This window comes from Mya arenaria, chromosome 5 (assembly GCF_026914265.1).
Source record: "Mya arenaria isolate MELC-2E11 chromosome 5, ASM2691426v1".
Classification (NCBI taxonomy): Eukaryota; Metazoa; Mollusca; class Bivalvia; order Myida; family Myidae; genus Mya; species Mya arenaria.
Window position 1 is genome coordinate 47,209,699 of NC_069126.1, and position 19,813 is coordinate 47,229,511.

Below are 19,813 nucleotides of genomic sequence, written 5' to 3' on the forward strand. Positions count from 1 at the left end.
CAAGCCACTCATAATATGTATGTCAGGCCACTCACAGGAAGCATGTCAGGACACTCACAGGATGTATGTCAGACTATTCACAGGAAGTATGTCAAGTCACTCATAATATGTATGTCAGGCCACTCACAGGAAGTATGTCAGGCCACTCACAGGATGTATGTCAAGCCACTCATAGTATGTATGTCAGGCCACTCAAGAGAATGAATGTCAGACCACTCACAGGATGTATGTCAGACCATTCACAGGAAGTATGTCAGACCATTCACAGGATGTATGTCAAGCCACTCATAATATGTATGTCAGGCCACTCACAGGAAGCATGTCAGGACACTCACAGGATGTATGTCAGACTATTCACAGGAAGTATGTCAAGTCACTCATAATATGTATGTCAGGCCACTCACAGGAAGTATGTCAGGCCACTCACAGGAAGTATGTCAGGCCACTCACAGGATGTATGTCAAGCCACTCATAGTATGTATGTCAGGCCACTCAAGATAATGAATGTCAGACCACTCACATGATGTATGTCAGACCATTCACAGGAAGTATGTCAGACCATTCACAGGATGTATGTCAGGCCACTCACAGGATCGATGTATATCAGGACACTCACAGGATGTATGTCAGTACACTCACAGGGTGTTTGTCAGGTCACTCTTAGAATGAATGACAGGCCATTCATAGGATGTATGTCATGATACTAAAAGGGTGTATGTCAAGCCATTCACATGATATATGTCAAGCCACTGACAGATTGTATGTCAGGCCATTCAAATGATGTATGTCAGGATGTATGTCAGTATGCATGTACTGACTCTGCCACCTTGATGTCAATGCATCATGGAAACTGAAACTTTTGGTAGTCCACATACTGTCTTTCCCAGCGAAGACCTTTGATCAAGTACACAAAATATTAAATCAAAACCAAACAGACCAGTCTACTGTCTGGACTTTCAGACTGGGTCTCCTGTTGTGCTTCTTGCCTAGAACTTGAGACCACTTGACCTTCTGGCTTCACTTACTGATAGGCCATTCGGCTTAAGAAGCTGAACTAGAAGTCAAAACACAGCATTGCCAGTAATCTATTCAATACTGTTAGCTGTTTATAAATTTAATGTAGTCATAAAACTTTGATAAAAATCTTTCAAGTCATTGCCAACTCCCAGCAGTAGCAATATTAGGCGATTATAAATAAATTGCTAGATTTTCATACCCGCCCGCCCCCTCTTTTTTTGCAGCCCATTAAATCTTATTCTCATTTTTTTTGGTTAAATTAGGGTCTGTATTTGAATATTGGTCCAGTACTGTCAGTGAAGGGGGGTTATTCAAACCTACAGAGTTGATGTATAAAATTCATATGTAAAAAGAAGAATAGTTAGGATAATGTTACTAGTTTGTCTAGAGCACAATGTCATGTATATGGTCCCTCTATGCAATAAGAAAGATCACAAACACATATTCACTTGTGGAAGAGTCATCTAAGAGAAATAAAAAATATAATGTCAACCCCCGCCCCCATTTAAAATAAAAATTGGATGAAAAATATGGCAATAAATTAATATTGGCCTTAAGGTCAATGCGTTATTTTTCCACAATAATGTTGTACATTAACAAATACTTAATTGACAAATAGGTACTTTTTAAATCCTGAGAAATTCCAAATAGGCCAACTGTATAAAACTTTAACAAAGTTGTCTACAGGTTATCTATCAGCAAGTTTGCACATTTAAATGATTTCATTGGTTAACAGTAGTTATGGGGTTCCGGTGAATATCGAACTACCAATAAATGTTTTGACTAACTTTGACCAAACCAAATTACTGACATTGTTCAAGTTAACGACATGATCATCCAGTATAGTTATAATATAAAAGAATTACATCTGAAACAGTTGTCACAGATCTTGTTAGAAATACTGCATATCAAAAGTTGATCCATGCTACAAGTCCAGAGCAGTAAAGATTTGAATGTTTCATGTTAACAACTTCGTTAAATTTAACGAACAACTGGCCTATTGACTTAATCATTTTAAGCAGACAGGCTGACAAAGCATCTGGAAGTCTATTTTAGTTACAGATAGCTTTAATTCTTGTTTATAGATATAGACAAAATTCTTCTAGAAATGTTCCATGATGAAGTTCCGGCAAGTGAAGCAAGTTATAACCACTTCATCAACAGATTTCCTTTTGACAGCAGATTCAGGCAACTGTTCTTTATCTGTTGGCTTTTCAAGTACAGCTAATCAAGACTTGTAAAGTTTCATCAATCATTTAGCCATTTAAACTGGAATTTCTGGAAGTAGATAATGCTTTTTGAAACAAGAGAAATTCATCAAATACTTTGCATTGACAGTTCAATTTTCTGTTCGAGTGTTAACATTTAGAAGTAATTACTGTTAAACACAGTTTGGATGTAAAATATGCTCTGGTTCAGTCTCATATTTTTCACTGTTTGAAGGCTGAAATGTGTTGAGCCATTAGGGACCCATTAATTACATACCCAAACCATTTTTGAAACATGGGAAACTTCAACAATTCCAAGAAGTTAGATTTTTAAACATAGTGCATCAATAACTTTCAGTGATTTATAAACTTACTTATACTCTTTTTGTGGGTAGAAACCAGGGCACATATTTGTGTTTGAGGTTCACATTCAGAGTTTTAAAATTGAACAAATTTTAATAAATATCATTCCTATAACTGAAAAAGTGATTAGATACTAGTTACACAATACAAACAACAAATTCTGTCATCAATACTTTACAAACACTTGTTAACAAGAGAATAAAGATTTAAAGTCTCAAACTCAGACTGAAAGCGTGAATATGGGCCCTGAAACTCAGACTCTTGGCCCTGAAACTCAAACTCAAGGCGTTGTGTGTGAATATGGGCCCTGAAACTCAGACTCTTGGCCCTGAAACTCAGACTCAAGGCGTTGTGTGTGAATATGGGCCCTGAAACTCAGACTCTTGGCCCTGAAACTCAAACTCAGACTGAAAGCGTGAATATGGGCCCTGAAACTCAGACTCTTGGTCCTGAAACTCAAACTCAAGGCGTTGTGTGTGAATATGGGCCCTGAAACTCATACTCTTGGCCCTGAAACTCAGACTCAAGGCGTTGTGTGTGAATATGGGCCCTGAAACTCAGACTCTGGCCCTAAAACTCAGACTCAAGGTGTTGTGTGTGAATATGGGCCCTGAAACTCAGACTCAAGGCATTGTGTGTGGATATGGGCCCTAAAACTCAGACTCTTGGCCCTGAAACTCAGACTCAAGGCATTGTGTTTGAATATGGGCCCTGAAACTCAGACTCAAGGCATTGTGTGTGAATATGGGCCCTGAAACTCAGACTCAAGGCATTGTGTTTGAATATGGGCCCTGAAACTCAGACTCAAGGCATTGTGTGTGAATATGGGCCTTGAAACTCAGACTCAAGGCATTGTGTTTGAATATGGGCCCTGAAACTCAGACTCAAGGCAGTGTGTGTGAATATGGGCCCTGAAACTCAGACTCAAGGCAGTGTGTGGGGATATGGGCCCTGAAACTCAGACTCAAGGCATTGTGTTTGAATATGGGCCCTGAAACTCAGACTCAAGGCAGTGTGTGTGAATATGGGCCCTGAAACTCAGACTCAAGGCATTGTGTGTGAATATGGGCCCTGAAACTCAGACTCAAGGCATTGTGTGTGAATATGGGCCCTGAAACTCAGACTCAAGGCATTGTGTTTGAATATAGGCCCTGAAACTCAGACTCAAGGCATTGTGTGTGAATATGGGCCCTGAAACTCAGACTCAAGGCATTGTGTTTGAATATGGGCCCTGAAACTCAGACTCAAGGCATTGTGTTTGAATTTGGGCCCTGAAACTCAGACTCAAGGCATTGTGTGTGAATATGGGCCCTGAAACTCAGACTCAAGGCATTGTGTTTGAATATGGGCCCTGAAACTCAGACTCAAGGCATTGTGTTTGAATATGGGCCCTGAAACTCAGACTCAAGGCATTGTGTGTGAATATGGGCCCTTAAACTAAGACTCAAGGCAGTGTGTGTGAATATGGCCCTGAAACTCAGACTCAAGGCATTGTGTGTGAATATGGGCCCTGAAACTCAGACTCAAGGCATTGTGTGTGAATATGGGCCCTGAAACTCAGACTCAAGGCATTGTGTGTGAATATGGGCCCTGAAACTCAGACTCAAGGCATTGTGTTTGAATATGGGCCCTGAAACTCAGACTCAAGGCATTGTGTTTGAATATGGGCCCTGAAACTCAGACTCAAGGCAGTGTGTGTGAATATGGGCCCTGAAACTCAGACTCAAGGCATTGTGTGTGAATATGGGCCCTGAAACTCAGACTCAAGGCATTGTGTGTGAATATGGGCCCTGAAACTCAGACTCAAGGCATTGTGTGTGAATATGGGCCCTGAAACTCAGACTCAAGGCATTGTGTGTGAATATGGGCCCTGAAACTCAGACTCAAGGCATTGTGTGTGGATATGGGCCCTGAAACTCAGACTCAAGGCATTGTGTTTGAATATGGGCCCCGAAACTCAGACTCAAGGCATTGTGTTTGAATATGGGCCCTGAAACTCAGACTCAAGGCAGTGTGTGTGAATATGGGCCCTGAAACTCAGACTCAAGGCATTGTGTTTGAATATGGGCCCTGAAACTCAGACTCAAGGCAGTGTGTTTGAATATGGGCCCTGAAACTCAGACTCAAGGCAGTGTGTGTGAATATGGGCCCTGAAACTCAAGACTCAAGGCATTGTGTTTGAATATGGGCCCTGAAACTCAGACTCAAGGCATTGTGTTTGAATATGGGCCCTGAAACTCAGACTCAAGGCATTGTGTTTGAATATGGGCCCTGAAACTCAGACTCTGGCCCTGAAACTCAGACTCTGGCCCTGAAACTCAGACTCAAGGTGTATGTGTGAATTTAGGCCCTGTATCTCAGGTCTAGGACAGAAGTGAATTTGGGTTTATTTTAATTTCATTTTAAAGTTGCTGTTATGGTGAACATCACAGTTCATCTTACAAATTACATGTATTACATTTATCTTACATTCATGAATTCAAATTCCCAAGACTGTGTTCCAAATTCAGACTCAAGGTGTTCGTAATATGTGGGCCCTGTTCTTGGATAGACTGAAAGAAACAAAGCACTTCTGGTAGAGAACAAACCAATTTCAGTTCAGACATTTCCTTTATTCATTGTTCCATGCACCAATTGTGCACTTTTTTCACCAGACAGTTTTAATTTTTTCCATCAAGAAGGCAATTCCAGGCAAACGTTCTCAGTACATCCAAGTTGTATGAAGGTGAATGGCCTCCTGGGTCAGGCTGTTCCACTGTCTACATTAATCCATTTATGCAAAACATTCTTATCCGTGGATTAAATTGAAATCCCTTTTCAGAATCTTCTTACAGGAGAAGATTAGACATGTCAGAGCAAGTTAAGTGCAGCATAATTTGGTAAAACTTTCTGAAGACAGTTCTAAGTACAAGTATCATCATGCAGCACAACGAGAATTTTCTGATGAGCACTGGCACTCAAAAATGAGCACTAAAAATACTTCACCCACCATAAACCCCCGAAATTAAAACACGCAATTTCATGTTATATATTTTTTCAGTTATATACATTGTTGTGGTTGAGTAATTGTACAATGTGTAATGTGTATATGAAATATGTTCACACAAACAGGCTTTCCAATAAGAGACTCTTAAGGGGCAAAACTCAACACATGTTTAGGGACAGTTATGGAACTGGCTACATACAGAAACATCAGGCATATAAGTCTTGTATTTATTGTGCAAAAGCTGTGTGAAGACAGATGTATGCTACTATGAATGCTTCTCAATTCTGTTTCCTTGGTAGAATCCTTATCTGGTGTCTCTTTTAAGAAGCCAAGAGAAATTTCACCACATGGAGCTCGAGCCCACCACCTGTTGGATGAGAGGCAAACACCATCACCACTCGACCACCCTTTCGCTCTTACACTGACCAATCCTCTCATATCTTTGCTGCCCATGATGATCACACAATTGAATACACTAAACTTACTGTTAAAAAAGCCTTATACTTTTCTATGAATATGGGTGGCTTCAAAATTCTTAGGAAATCAACATAAGCTAAGAAATGACTTAAGAAGCTTTATGAATATGGCTCCAAGAGATTAAATGTAGAAAACATTAATTTTCTTTCCTTGACGTGACTTTAAGTCACCAGCAACAGTTGGTATTTTCAGAGGTGAAATTTTACTAATAACAGAAATCATTTTATATAATAAATAAGTCAATATTTCAAGTCAGTAAAAGTGGTGGCATATAATCACGGGGTTGATCAAGTTTGTGTTCTCATCTTTCTACCTCCAAGTTGTGAGATAATAATGATAAAATATCAGAACATTAAAAAATATCCCAAGTTATTACAACAGGTGATTGGAATAAAGCTGATGGTTAAGCTAGTATCTTAATTCTTGGCAGCGTTCTCAATGATTCTTAGGGTATCTGAAATGCTGGGACTTATTGCAGAGTTATGCCTCATAATGTAACTATATCTTCCTGATGATGCACTGTGAAAGAGTGATAGTGTGGAGATTATAGTTAATGATAGAGGAATATATCAAAGGGCCTTAGAATATTAATATTTTATTATGAGGTACAGAAATATATCAGCTATTCGGAGGAAAACTGCAAACATATTAATCCTTTAAGAATTGGCATGTAATAAATATTTTATAAACCATTATATCTATTTATATGGTGAATGTTGTATGAAATTCAATCCAACCATATTAACATTTTCAAAGAACATGATTTTGACTAAAATGACCAATTGACAATGTTGATTATTTCCTATTTGAAGGAGAAATGGAGATGTTCTTATGATGTCCAAAATGCCATTCTCCTCAAAACCAAATAATAACACAATGCTTTCAACTTCCGACATTTCCAGCAAATTTTTCATATATTTTCCCAAAATAAATCAAAACCCTTCCCTTCAGCTTGGCAGATGGTTTCCATTCCCTTTGAAATCTTATATGTTTAATACTTGCCAGGGCCGAGTGATATGTAGGTTGGCGCCCAACATGTTTTAATGGCCTCATTATATCACAGCAAAAAAATGTTCAGGGATAAAAGATAGCATGCTGAGGAAAAGACATTTAATAAACTGTCCAATTTAAATGATTTTTTTTTTACTTAATGGGGAAACAAAATTTTTGAGACAGACATTCTACTGAAAGAGGGAATATTTACTACATAGAAAATTACTGTTTTTAAGGCAAAAATCATACATTGTCCCTCATTCATTGTGTAAAATTTTGGCAGAAATGTCAAATATTAATGAAACTCCTTTTTCCTAAATGATTGTAAAGAAAGTTTTGTTATATAATGCTAGTCATTCTCCTTCGCACAATATTATGAGAGAGTGTGGTTATGAGAGAGTGTGGTCTTTAATTTGAGGGAAAACGGAGTACAACTTGCCGGGCTTGGTTACCACAAACCAAACGCACATGCGCCCAGGTCAGGAAGCGAGTGTGCCAACCTCTAACATTAGAATTATTTGAGCAGTCTTTAAAAAATGAAGCTGACATAACAGTAAAAGGGCAATATTACTTTGACCCATAAGCATGACCTTGACCTTAAACAGAGGTTCCTGGAAAATTAACTTGGCATACTATTTTTAAGTGTTGAACATTATGTTCCATACAGCAACAGAATCCTTCACAATTCTCAAGATTGAGTGGACACTACAATCTTCTAATATTTTACCTTTCAGTATTACACTGACCTTGCTTTAAAAACTGAGGGCTAAATGTCATGGAAGAGTTATAATGAGTGGACACAAAGCTTGGAAAGGGAAATTGAGGAGGAGGACATACAGTCTGTAGATTGTAAACTTCTCACTAAATGTGAGCAATAAGTTTACCATTTGCATTGGTTTATCTGCACAAAATAGCATGTGACACACATAAATTCAAAGTAACATATTTTGTATATTTACACAAAATAGCACTCACTGCAGAGCATAAACTCTGTATGATTGTACATTTTTAATTAAGTATTTCTTAAGCTCAAATGTGCATCTGCATGAAATGAAATAATTTTCTGTTAATTTATTAATTAAGCAAATAAAACCTGGAATGTACAAAAGGCCAAGCTTGACGCCACATTTTGACAACTTCCGTTGCACAATTCACCACACAGGGTAACCTGATGCCAGTTACTTGAGCAAATTTACTTTTAAATTTATAAAACTAATTGATACAGGAGTGTGAGGCTAACACCTGTTTGAATTGTATAAGGAAATCTTTTTCTCAAACATTTTCAATTAATTTAAGGGGTCAAGCCCTCTTCTGAGTCATCAAAAGGGCTCTTCTATTTTGGTCAAATGTGTTCAAGGTATTTCCATTAATATGTTAAAGGTATTTCCTTAAAAATCAAATTTTGTGTTAAAATGCAATAAAATGGGACAATAAGGTGCATTAATCATAAATAAAATAATAAGTAATCCCCTTTAAATCAATACCACGTATGGCAAAATATAAGGCAGACATCAAAATAAGACTTTTGGATGAACAAGCCTGAATTCTTATACTATTGCTTGGGATTAATATTTTTAACCAGCCCTGCTATATAAATTTAGAATTTGAGCAAGCCAGAATGAACTTGGGCATCTATACATATATTATTTTTTTTAGAATTTCAAAATGTTTAAATTTTATTATTACATTTGTAGAATACAATCAGCTTTATTTCCGTCCACATCGGAGAGTTGATTCACGGCTTTCAAATATATATAGTTTTGGGGAAATAATAACTTTTTAATATGCAGTGTCAAATTCTGCCAAATTTCAGGTAGTCATGTTCAATTTTTTAATAGAAACTTGCAAATTAATTATTTTGGTATGGTGGCAGACTTCAACCATTTTGCCAAAATAAATATGCCAAATGGCGGGGCAAAATATGCTATTTGGTAATATGAAATAATAATCTGTCATATTTCCGCCCTGCAACATGGCACATTTTAGTTTCCCCCCCCCCCACTTGGCATGTTTTCATGAGGTATAATTCCAAATAAAAAAATAAGATTTAAATGACTTATATCCTGAAGACCACATAATGTTAATTTCCCTGTTAGAAAATATCATAATTTCATAAAATGTATGGAATATGTATTTCAATTCAACTTCTATCCTGTCATTATTTGCAGTTTAAGTTTGTTTGTTTGTTTTGTTATGTAGTCATACAAAAAAATTCATTTCAAATATCAAGAAAACATATTTAATACAGCAGTCTGGAAATAAAATTGAACTGACTGAATTGTTTTGCCATTTAAATTATTATGTTCCACAATTAAATTGTTGTTATTTCAATGCAAGTTTTGCATAAAATAAATAGGATGTTATCTTTGCAAAATAAATTCACAAGCAACGACAGAAACAAAGAAATTCATCACTACAGTTCAAGACGCATGGTTAAAAAGGCAAATAACTCAACAATCAATCAAGCCGGAGTTTTGGGCCTCTTGTTGAATATGAGTAGCGGTGTTCTGTCAACATTTGTACCAAATTTCATTTGAATATCGTTAATGACTTAAGTTGAGTTAATGTCAAGGTTTTTGATGATGACAACACCACAACACCAAGGCTATGACAATACAATCATCCACTTTTGCTTCTTAAAAAAGTAGAAGACTTAGAATGAGATGCTATTCTGTGGATTTTACTCATTCTACAATGTAGAAGGATTGCGTACAAAATTGGAAAAAAGTATCCATTTTACTGTACAATCAGCACAGGCTGTGAGGCACAAATATTTATGAAATCTAATATTTTAAATCCAACCTGTAGATGACTTAAGACCGTCTCCTGAAATCAGGGTAACCCCCACCCTAGTAGACAATACAACCTACTATCAAATGTCACCTAGATTCTATCTGTCCATACTGATCTTCATTCAACATTCTAACCCGCAGTTAACCTATCTACAAAAAGTCTCTTCCCATTGTTACAGACCGCAAATTTGCACCTAACTTAATACGCTATTTGCCTTAAAGTCAAGACGCTAATTTCAAATAAGGCAAACATTTCATTATGACTACTTTTTATAAATGGCAAAAAAGCTAAGTCTTTCAAATATATGATAATTCAGGCTTACATGTTGGTACCATTTATTCAATAGAATAGATATTTCCTTGCAAAGTTGCTTTCTGTTTATATATATGTATATATGCTGCATTCAAAGACTAAAATATACAGAATAGTAAGCATAATAATCCCTAATCTATCATCTTTAAGACAATATATTTTATATACATACCGGTCAAAAATGAGGATCTTTAGCCAGGCATCAAATAAAATCTACCATCCTTCACAAGGAATCAGAATCCAGTGTTCAGAGACTTTCAAAGACACTCAAAACTACACAAGAAAATACCTCCAGAAAGTTAATAACTTCTCAAAACCATACACAAGTCCTAAAGTCATCCGTCATAACCAAAACACAGATGTCATAGATGTATCATCATTCTAAACACAAAAAGAGGAAGAGAACAGTTTACAGTAGATTATACAGGGGCACATGTAGAATGTTATTGTGTGAGCGAGGTGTGTATGGTCTGTACGAGAGGGTAACATTATACTGCAGTTACGTCCCGCCTCACTGACTACAGCCTACAATTCAGGCTCACTGGGACAGGGGAGATCATTTGCTACCTGGACAGTCAGGATATTGTGATAGGACAACAATTATCTCCCTTACCTGCAAAAACGTTAAATCCTTTTTAAAAAAATAAATATTATTTGTAAACATTCAGAGATTCTTTGTGGCCAATTATTGTATCATTTCAAGATATAATCTGATAATATTACTTAATCACGGGTTGTTTTAGTTTAATCACATTATTTGCATATAAAACATGTTCTAGGTGATTAAGAATGATAAATTAAATTAACGTCCTAGTATTTGCGAAATAATCTGTCATTCATATGTTTTTTTCCGGGATTTTCCATTAATTCAAAAATTATAACTATTATATCATTCTACACAAAGATTTTTAATCAACACCATTCTTTTTATGGTCGAAGTACACTCTTGAACTAGTTAACCTTAGTTTAAAATGAGAGCTTACAGGAGCAGATAAAGATAATTGACATCATTTTTCTTAGATGGACCAACAAACTTACTAAAATGTGCAAACATTACAAAAACATTCACCAAGTGAACCAATTTTGTCCAGGCTTCAAAGCCATCAATCAATGTGCACATTAAGATGAGCAGATAAAACAATTAATATGCAAATTAGTGTAGGTATAATGTCAGATTTATCATTAAAAGTAAAATAAATCATTGTGTGCAACTGTATATGTAGGACCTTGATGAACTCTCCTCAGTCATAGCAATACACACACCAGGGACAAATCATTAATTGTATCATCAGTCATCAAAAGAGTACAATAAGATGAACAAGGCTGAACTTGCCACTACTTCTCGTCTTTAAAGAATTTAACAAGCACTGCTAAGAAACATATAGAATATGCAAAAGCTTGGAAAAACAGTTCACCTGGGCCTTATTTCAGTAAAGATCATTAGGTTTAAGATCTCAATTTTCCATGCATAACCTCATTTTTGGTGTAAACTGCATTTAAATAAAAAATACTGTAATGCCATTTATCGCAGGTTCTATCTATAACTTTACAGATGTACCTGATCACTTTTAACATATTGATAATATCTGTCATGTGTTTCCGTTCCGGATAGAAAAATCAAACCTGAGGGCACCTGCGTTGCCAGGTAACGAGGCTTGCCGAGTTACCGGCAACACAGCGTGCCCGAGGGTCGGATTTTTCTATCCGGAACGTACACACATGATAGATTTTTTTCATGCATACCTTAAATCACATTGTTTTGTAAAGAAAATACATAAATAGCGCATTTTTGTTCAATTTACCAAAAAGCGCGTGCGATGATGTTTACTGACATCATCACGCACAGTAATTTGTATTTACTGCATACGTCAATAAGTTCCTACGATATCGCGTCTTTTAAGGATTATTTTGTTTTGTTTTGAAGATATATATTTGTCAAGTTAATGTTTATGGAACTTATCTATTGAAATCGCATAATAATGGTTACATAAAGTGTACAATAAAATAAATAAAAAATATTATGTCACAGCGCGTGACTCATTTGGCACAAGGGAGGGGGGGGGGGGGGGGGGGGGGGTCAGATGGAATTTCCAGCACAACTGATTTTTCACCGAAAATGCCTATCCGGTGTGCTAGAATAATGTGTACGACTAAAATATCTTATTGAAACAGAGCCCCTTGCTTGAAGAATTGTGAGCTTGACCACAGTTTACCTAAAATGTAAGGGTTTTCTTTCTTATTACTATTTATAACAAATATCCTTAAATAAGATTTGGGGAGGGGGGCACTTTGGACGTCCACAAGTAATTGTCAAGAATATTTCATTACATTACCTAATGAAAAAACAACGAATTACTGTGTCAGTGTTCCATAAAAAAGGGGTTGACTTTTGACTGTGACATTGGCCTTTAACTGGAGTGAATCATCTTAATATGCTCAACATTTCTGCCAAGCTGTTTCAAAATCACTCATAGTTGACACAGTTACAGTTTAACCCTTTGCATGCTTGGTAAATTGTCGTCTGCTCAAAAATGTTGCCTGGTTTATTCTAAATTTCTTTCAATTTACTTAAAACTTTGGGGATATATTGACTGAGTGGCAAACAGCTTGAAACCTGACCAGGCGCCGAGTTACTCGGTGTCTGGTCTGGTTCCAAGCTGTTTGCAAAGCCTTTAAAATTGCCATCAGCAGCCTAAGGATTAAAAATCCTTTTCCAACATACCACAAAGAATCAACAACAATGACTAGAATAATTTTATTAGAATATAAAGGCAACATAAAAATAAACCACATAGTACATATTAAATCATTTATACCTAAAAACTTTCTTTTCTTGGTTATGACAGAATATAAAGAAACAATTTGAAAATTTGGCAATTTGCTTGCAGAAGGCCTCTTGAATGCTTCTAAAACACTGCCTGATGGCCAAAACGGTTACAATAAAGACACCTTTGTTCCAAAGTCTGTTCACTTATCATGAAGAGCGAAAACATTTGAATGTTGACAAATTTTCCTGCTATGTTGACAAATTCCGATATTTAGATATCCATTCTCAGATATTAATGATGTTCCTGGAAGCTCTTACCCTTGAATAGAAGCGCTCAGATCACATATGAAATTTGAAATGATAGTATGTCTACCAGTTTGAGCTACAGCTGGCCTTGACTGTATACTCAACAATGAAGACTTTGTACACAACTCACAACCAGTACCAGTACTGAATGTAAAAATCCACTAGCAACTGTATGAAAAAGCAATCTGTTTTTAAAGAACTAGAAAAAATAATGTTTAACCCTTTGCATGCTGGGTAAATTGTCGTCTGCTCAAAAATGTCGTCTGGTTTATTCTAAATTTCTTTCAATTTACTTAAAACTTTGGGTATATATTGACTGAGTGGCAACCAGCTTGGAACCTGACCAGGCGCCGAGTTACTCGGGGTCTGGTCTGGTTCCAAGCTGTTTACAAAGCCTTTAAAATCGCCATCAGCAGCCTAAGGGTTAATACAGTTGAGATATATTAACTAGTAAAGCATACATTAAGTGTCCTCCCCCAAATTTTTTGGCTAAATGTAGTCTAAAATGGTGGATTCTGATGTAGTTCATGCTTATTTTTTATGTAACTTGACAGGAAATTTGTACTTGACAGGAAAAATGAACAAATTTGACAGGAAATATGAAGTTAAAAAATTTCAAAGAAAAAGGAGGGTTTTCTCTCAGCTATTTTATACTTTTAAAAGAACTTAAGCACAGCCTTTTTTCTTTTAAAAGACCACTGGAAAGCCTGCAGAAATATTGACACACGCTTAATGACACCAGCATCCATTTAGGCAGTTATCATATGAAGCAGAATTCTATTCACAAAAGTATGCATACTAAACCAATGGTGGTAGGGTTTTTATTTCCCGACTTATTCATCTACATTATTTTTAAGCATTGCACTGTGTACAAATGTTCATTTTAAATACATAAGCTTTTAAGACAGGCAAATGAAGAAAGCATATGTTTTAGAGACTGAAGATACAACAAAGATACATAAGGATGTAAGATACAACAAAGATACATAAGGATGTATCATAATGACTGTGCTTTAAAATATTCATCAATAGCATTCCATTAAGGGACTGTGAAAAAAGTATGACTAGATTTTTTAAAGCCTTCTTTCAGAGTTGTAAAAGGAATAGTTTCAAAAATCCTAGAAATTACATTTATTTTATTTAAAAAAAAGAAAGATGAATTACCGCCTATCATTAAATGAATGTCTGTTTAAAAAATGTTACTTTTGATTTGATAATAAGATCATAACATGAAGAGCTGATCACACAATCAATTCCAAAAGACTCAGTTTTGCATATATTTTTAATAAAAAAACAACAATCATTAAATGACCTATGAGTGGTACACTTTAATAAATTTAATATAAATTTATTTAGAACAAAATTTCAATCATTCAAAAGGGTCACAATTTTGCTTTTGACAAAATAACTGAATAACAAAAACCAACAGTTGATTTAACATTTCATGCAAACAAAACAATTATTAGTCAACAGTGAACTTGAACTTAATATTTACACTACGGTAGACATCCTATGTTCTGTGTTATGGTCGAAATCCTATGTTCTAAAACTGTCCCATTAATCCACATTGGGCAGAAATAATCTTCTGAATTTGCCTTTTTAAACTGGGCAGAAATGCTATCTTCTGAAACTGCTTAAACTGTCCCATTTGCAGAAATATTGTCTTCTTAAACTGCCCCATTTCTGGCACTGTAAATAAAGGAGTTGTAGCCATAGCTAGTCAATTGTTTTAGCCTGTATCCTAATAATTGATCAAAGTAATATTCATTAAATGTGGTAAAAGGATCCATTACTAGTTATATCCTGTTGTTAATGTTGTTCAAACCATTATTTGTTGGAGCTTATCTATAACTGTATTAAGTCAAATTTTGAAGCCATATTTAGTCAACTGTTGTAACCATATCCAGTCAATTGATGTAGCTATATCCAGACAATAATTGCACCCATATCCAGTCATTTGTTGTAGCCACATCCAGTCAATTGTTGTAGCCATATCCAGTCAATTGTTGTAGCCACATCCAGTCAATTGTTGTAGCCACATCCAGTCAATTGATGTAGCTATATCCAGTCAATTGTTGTAGCCACATCCAGTCAATTGATGTAACCATACACCGTCAATTGATGTAGCTATATCCAGTCAATTTTTGAAGCAATATCCAGTCAATTGATGTAGCAATATCCAGTCAATTGATGTAGCCATAACCAGTCGATTGATGTAGCCATAACCAGTCGATTGTTGTAGCCATAAAAGCAATTATTGTAGCCATATTCAGTAAATTGTTGAAGTCATATACAGTCAGTTGCTGTAGCCATATCCAGTCAATTGTTGTAGCCATATCCAGTCGATTGTTGTAGCAATAAAAGCTATATACCATCCGTTGTTGTAGCCATATCCAGTCAATTGTTATAGCCATATACAGTCAGTTGTTGTTGCCATATACAGTCAAATGTGGTAGCTATACACCATGAATTGTTGTAGCCATATACAATCAATTATTGAAGCCATATCCAGTCAATTATTGTAGCTATATACAGTCAGTTGTTGTAGCCATACTCAGTCAGTTGCTGTGCTGTTTACCATCTGTTGTTGTAGCTATATCTAGTCATTTGTTGTAGCCTTATACAGTCAATTATTGTATCCATATACATGCAGTTGTTGAAATATATACTGTCAGTTGATGTAGCAATATACAGTCAGTTGTTGTAGCCATATACAGTCAATTGTTGTAACCTTATCCAGTCAATTATTGTATTCATATAGAGTGAACTGTTGTAGCCTTATCCAGTCAATAATTGTAGTCATATAAAGTGAACTGTTGTAGCCTTTTCCTGTCAATTATTGTAGTCATATCGAGTCGATTGTTGTAGCCTTATCCAGTCAATTATTGTAGTCATATCGAGTCAACTGTTGTAGCCATATGAAGTCAATTATTGTAGTCATATCGAGTCGATTGTTGTAGCCATATCGAGTCGATTGTTGTAGCCTTATCCAGTCAATTATTGTAGTCATATCGGGTCGATTGTTGTAGCCTTATCCAGTCAATTATTGTAGTCATATCGAGTCAATTGTTGTAGCCCTATCCAGTCAATTATTGTAGTCATATCGAGTTGATTTTTGTAGCCATATCGAGTCAATTGTTGTAGCAATATCCAGTCAATTATTGTAGCCATATCGAGTTGATTGTTGTAGCCTTATCCAGTCAATTATTGTAGTCATATCGAGTCAACTGTTGTAGCCATATGAAGTCAATTATTGTAGTCATATCGAGTTGATTGTTGTAGCCTTATCCAGTCAATTATTGTAGTCATATAGAGTCGATTGTTGTAGCCATATAAAGTCAATTATTGTAGTCATATCAAGTCAATTGTTGTAGCCTTATCCAGTCAATTATTGTAATCTTATCGAGTCAACTGTTGTAGCCATATGAAGTTAATTATTGTAGCCATATCGAGTCGATTGTTGTAGCCATATACAGTCAATTATTGTAGTCATATCGAGTCGATTGTTGTAGCCTTATCCAGTCAATTATTGTAGTCATATCGAGTCGATTGTTGTAGCCTTTTCCAGTCAATTATTGTAGTCATATTGAATCGATTTTTGTAGCCATATCAAGTCGATTGTTGTAGCCTTATCCAGTCAATTATTGTAGTCATATCGAGTCAACTGTTGTAGCCATATGAAGTCAATTATTGTAGTCATATCGAGTCGATTGTTGTAGCCATATCCAGTCAATTATTGTAGTCACATAGAGTGAACTGTTGTAGCCTTATCCAGTCAAATATTTTAGCCATATCGAGTCAGCTGTTGTAGCCATATGAAGTCAATTATTGTAGTCATATCGAGTCGATTGTTGTAGCAATATCCAGTCAATTATTGTAGTCATATAGAGTGAACTGTTGTAGCCTTATCCAGTAAATTATTGTAGCCATATCGAGTCAACTGTTGTAGCCATATGAAGTCAATTATTGTAGTCATATCGAGTCGATTGTTGTAGCAATATCCAGTCAATTATTGTAGTCATATAGATTGAACTGTTGTAGCCTTATCCAGTAAATTATTGTAGTCATATAGAGTGAACTGTTGTAGCCTTATCCAGTAAATTATTGTAGCCATATCGAGTCAACTGTTGTAGCCATATGAAGTCAATTTTTGTAGTCATATCGAGTCGATTGTTGTAGCCTTATCCAGTCAATTATTGTAGTCATATCGAGTCGATTGTTGTAGCCTTATCCAGTCAATTTTTGTAGTCATATCGAGTCGATTTTTGTAGCCGTATCCAGTCAATTATTGTAGTCATATCGAGTCGATTGTTGTAGCCATATGAAGTCAATTTTTGTAGTCATATCGAGTCGATTGTTGTAGCCTTATCCAGTCAATTGTTGTAGCCATATCGAGTCAACTGTTGTAGCCATATGAAGTCAATTTTTGTAGTCATATCGAGTTGATTGTTGTAGCCATATCCAGTCAATTATTGTAATCATATCGAGTCAACTGTTGTAGTCATATGAAGTCAATTATTGTAGCCATATGGAGTCGATTGTTGTAGCCTTATCCAGTCAATTATTGTAGTCATATCGAGTCGATTTTTGTAGCCATATGAAGCCAATTATTGTAGTCATATAGAGTCGATTGTTGTAGCCTTATCCAGTCAATTATTGTAGTCATATAGAGTAAACTGTTGTAGCCATATGAAGTCAATTATTGTAGTCATATAGAGTCGATTCTTGTAGCCATATCCAGTCAATTATTGTAGTCATATAGAGTTGATTGTTGTAGCCTTATCCAGTCAATTATTGTAGTCATATCGAGTCAACTGTTGTAGCCATATGAAGTCAATGACTGTACCAATATTAAGTGAATTGTAGTAGCCATATCCAGTCAATTGATTTATAAAGGTTTATTCTCTTGCTGTGGAAGTTGAATCCATTTATGGTGTAGATATATACTGTTAATTGCTGTAGTTCTGTTTATTGTTATAGATATATCCCATTAATCACTTCAAATATAACTGTTAGTTGATGTAAACGCTGCATTGGTTTTCAGTTATTCTCAGTAAATATTTTATGACAATTCATACACCAAGATCCTGTTCATTGTCTCAAATGGTTGTGTTGGTTTCATTACAGTGGCCTTCCCCTTATTTGTTGCCCTGGTTTGCCTGGTACAAGGTGGTCACCTGCTCCTCCAACTGTCTGTATCTCTCCAACATTGGCTGGTATGCCTGCAACAAGGATCGGATAAGCATTCACACAGGCACTATCTTATTAAAGAACTCTAACATACAATTATTTTTCAAAACCAAATTTTGTAAATATAATTTTGATTGCTTAGTTTTGACAAGTTTTAATTTGATTCAGGCAGAAAAAGAATTCAATTCCAATTTCTGATGTTGATTTTATACTTAGCGAAAAGTCATGATCTTTAGACATTTCAATATTTTGTTGTTGGCCCCGAGAGCATTAAAGATTTATAAGAAAACTAGAGCACCACTGACAGTTGTTAATCAAGGGACATAACTGAAGAATTATTTCAGCCAGAGTCATGAGACTTGTACAATGTCCCTGTAAGCTTATGTACCAAATTTCATGGGAATATCTTGAATCATGTCAAAGTTACTATAGAAATCTAATTAGTATTCTGACGATGTTCAATGCTTATAAATGATCCGATGAAACCAAAAATAGGTAACTGAATGTATGCAATGATCTTAATCTTATAAAACAGGTTCACCTATTATCATCATTGAAAACTGATGACTTGCCATACTTAACAATCTTTTTATTTCTTTAAATGATTTTAATAAAGAACGTGCAAAAACCTTCTTCAAGAGAAGTTGTTACAATACTCAACACTACCCTAAGGTTTCATGACTCTAGGTAATATTGTTTTGAAGTCCAGAAATGCCATTTTTCGCTATTTCAAAGGCCATAACTCTGGTTTAACTAAGTGCATTGGGAAACAAACCCCCAGTTGCGAAACTTCATTACTCAATTAAAGATGCACTATTACTCCAAAATAATATTTAACACATTTAATACAGTTGTTTTAATATACCAAAAAGAATGACCAAATGTTGAAAACAATGATGCTTATGAAGGAAACCGAGTTTAATTCTAAATGAAATGTGCAGAAAACATGGTATTTCTACCTTATGAGACTATTGTAGACCACAGTAAACCTTTTAGCATTCACCAATCATTTAATATTTTTGCATTTTCAGCTATTAATTACACTGTGATAATACTGTTGATAGTAATTAATATTTTCCATAAATGCATGATTTAGTAGGAAATGGCGGGTGTATCACTCAAAATTTATGTTTGTTTTACATGTGTTTGTATTGATTTTGAATAAGAGCGTCTCTTTAACATTCCCCTAAGATTTCATTACCCTAATTAAATAAAGTTTAGAGCAACACAAGTCCAGAAATACAAATTTTGGGCAACAACTCTGGTTTCACTGAGTGCAACTGGAAACGAAACCCCAGGTACACAAATTCATCACCACATTATCATTTCTCTGAAGTTCCATGACACTAGTAAATATAGTCAATATAGTTTTTGGAGTCTTAACACAATTCCAGAAATGGC

At 35.5% G+C, this 19,813-nt stretch overlaps 2 protein-coding genes across 5 annotated transcripts in view; both read right to left on the bottom strand.

The window, feature by feature from the left end:
* LOC128234179 (zinc finger protein GLI4-like) overlaps window positions 1-10,600 on the bottom strand; it is an 83,294-nt gene extending 72,694 nt beyond the window's left edge. For both annotated transcript variants that reach the window (XM_052948237.1, XM_052948236.1), the window contains exon 1: window positions 10,322-10,600. The gene's annotated coding sequence lies outside the window, so the exon portion shown is untranslated. The remainder of the gene's footprint in view (window positions 1-10,321) is intronic.
* Window positions 10,601-12,890: 2,290 nt separating this feature from the next.
* Window positions 12,891-19,813, bottom strand: part of LOC128234851 (xylulose kinase-like) — a 60,142-nt gene continuing 53,219 nt past the window's right edge. For 2 of the 3 annotated variants that reach the window (XR_008261054.1, XR_008261053.1), the window contains exons 18-19: window positions 18,301-18,444; window positions 12,891-14,911 (exon numbers count right to left, since the gene is read on the bottom strand). Coding sequence is in view for 1 of the 3 variants with exons in the window: in XM_052949395.1 (XP_052805355.1) it covers window positions 18,361-18,444 (84 nt within the window). In the remaining 2 variants the exon portion in view is untranslated. Of the gene's footprint in view, window positions 18,445-19,813 lie in introns of all 3 variants that reach the window. The other variant, XM_052949395.1, reaches the window with a different exon arrangement.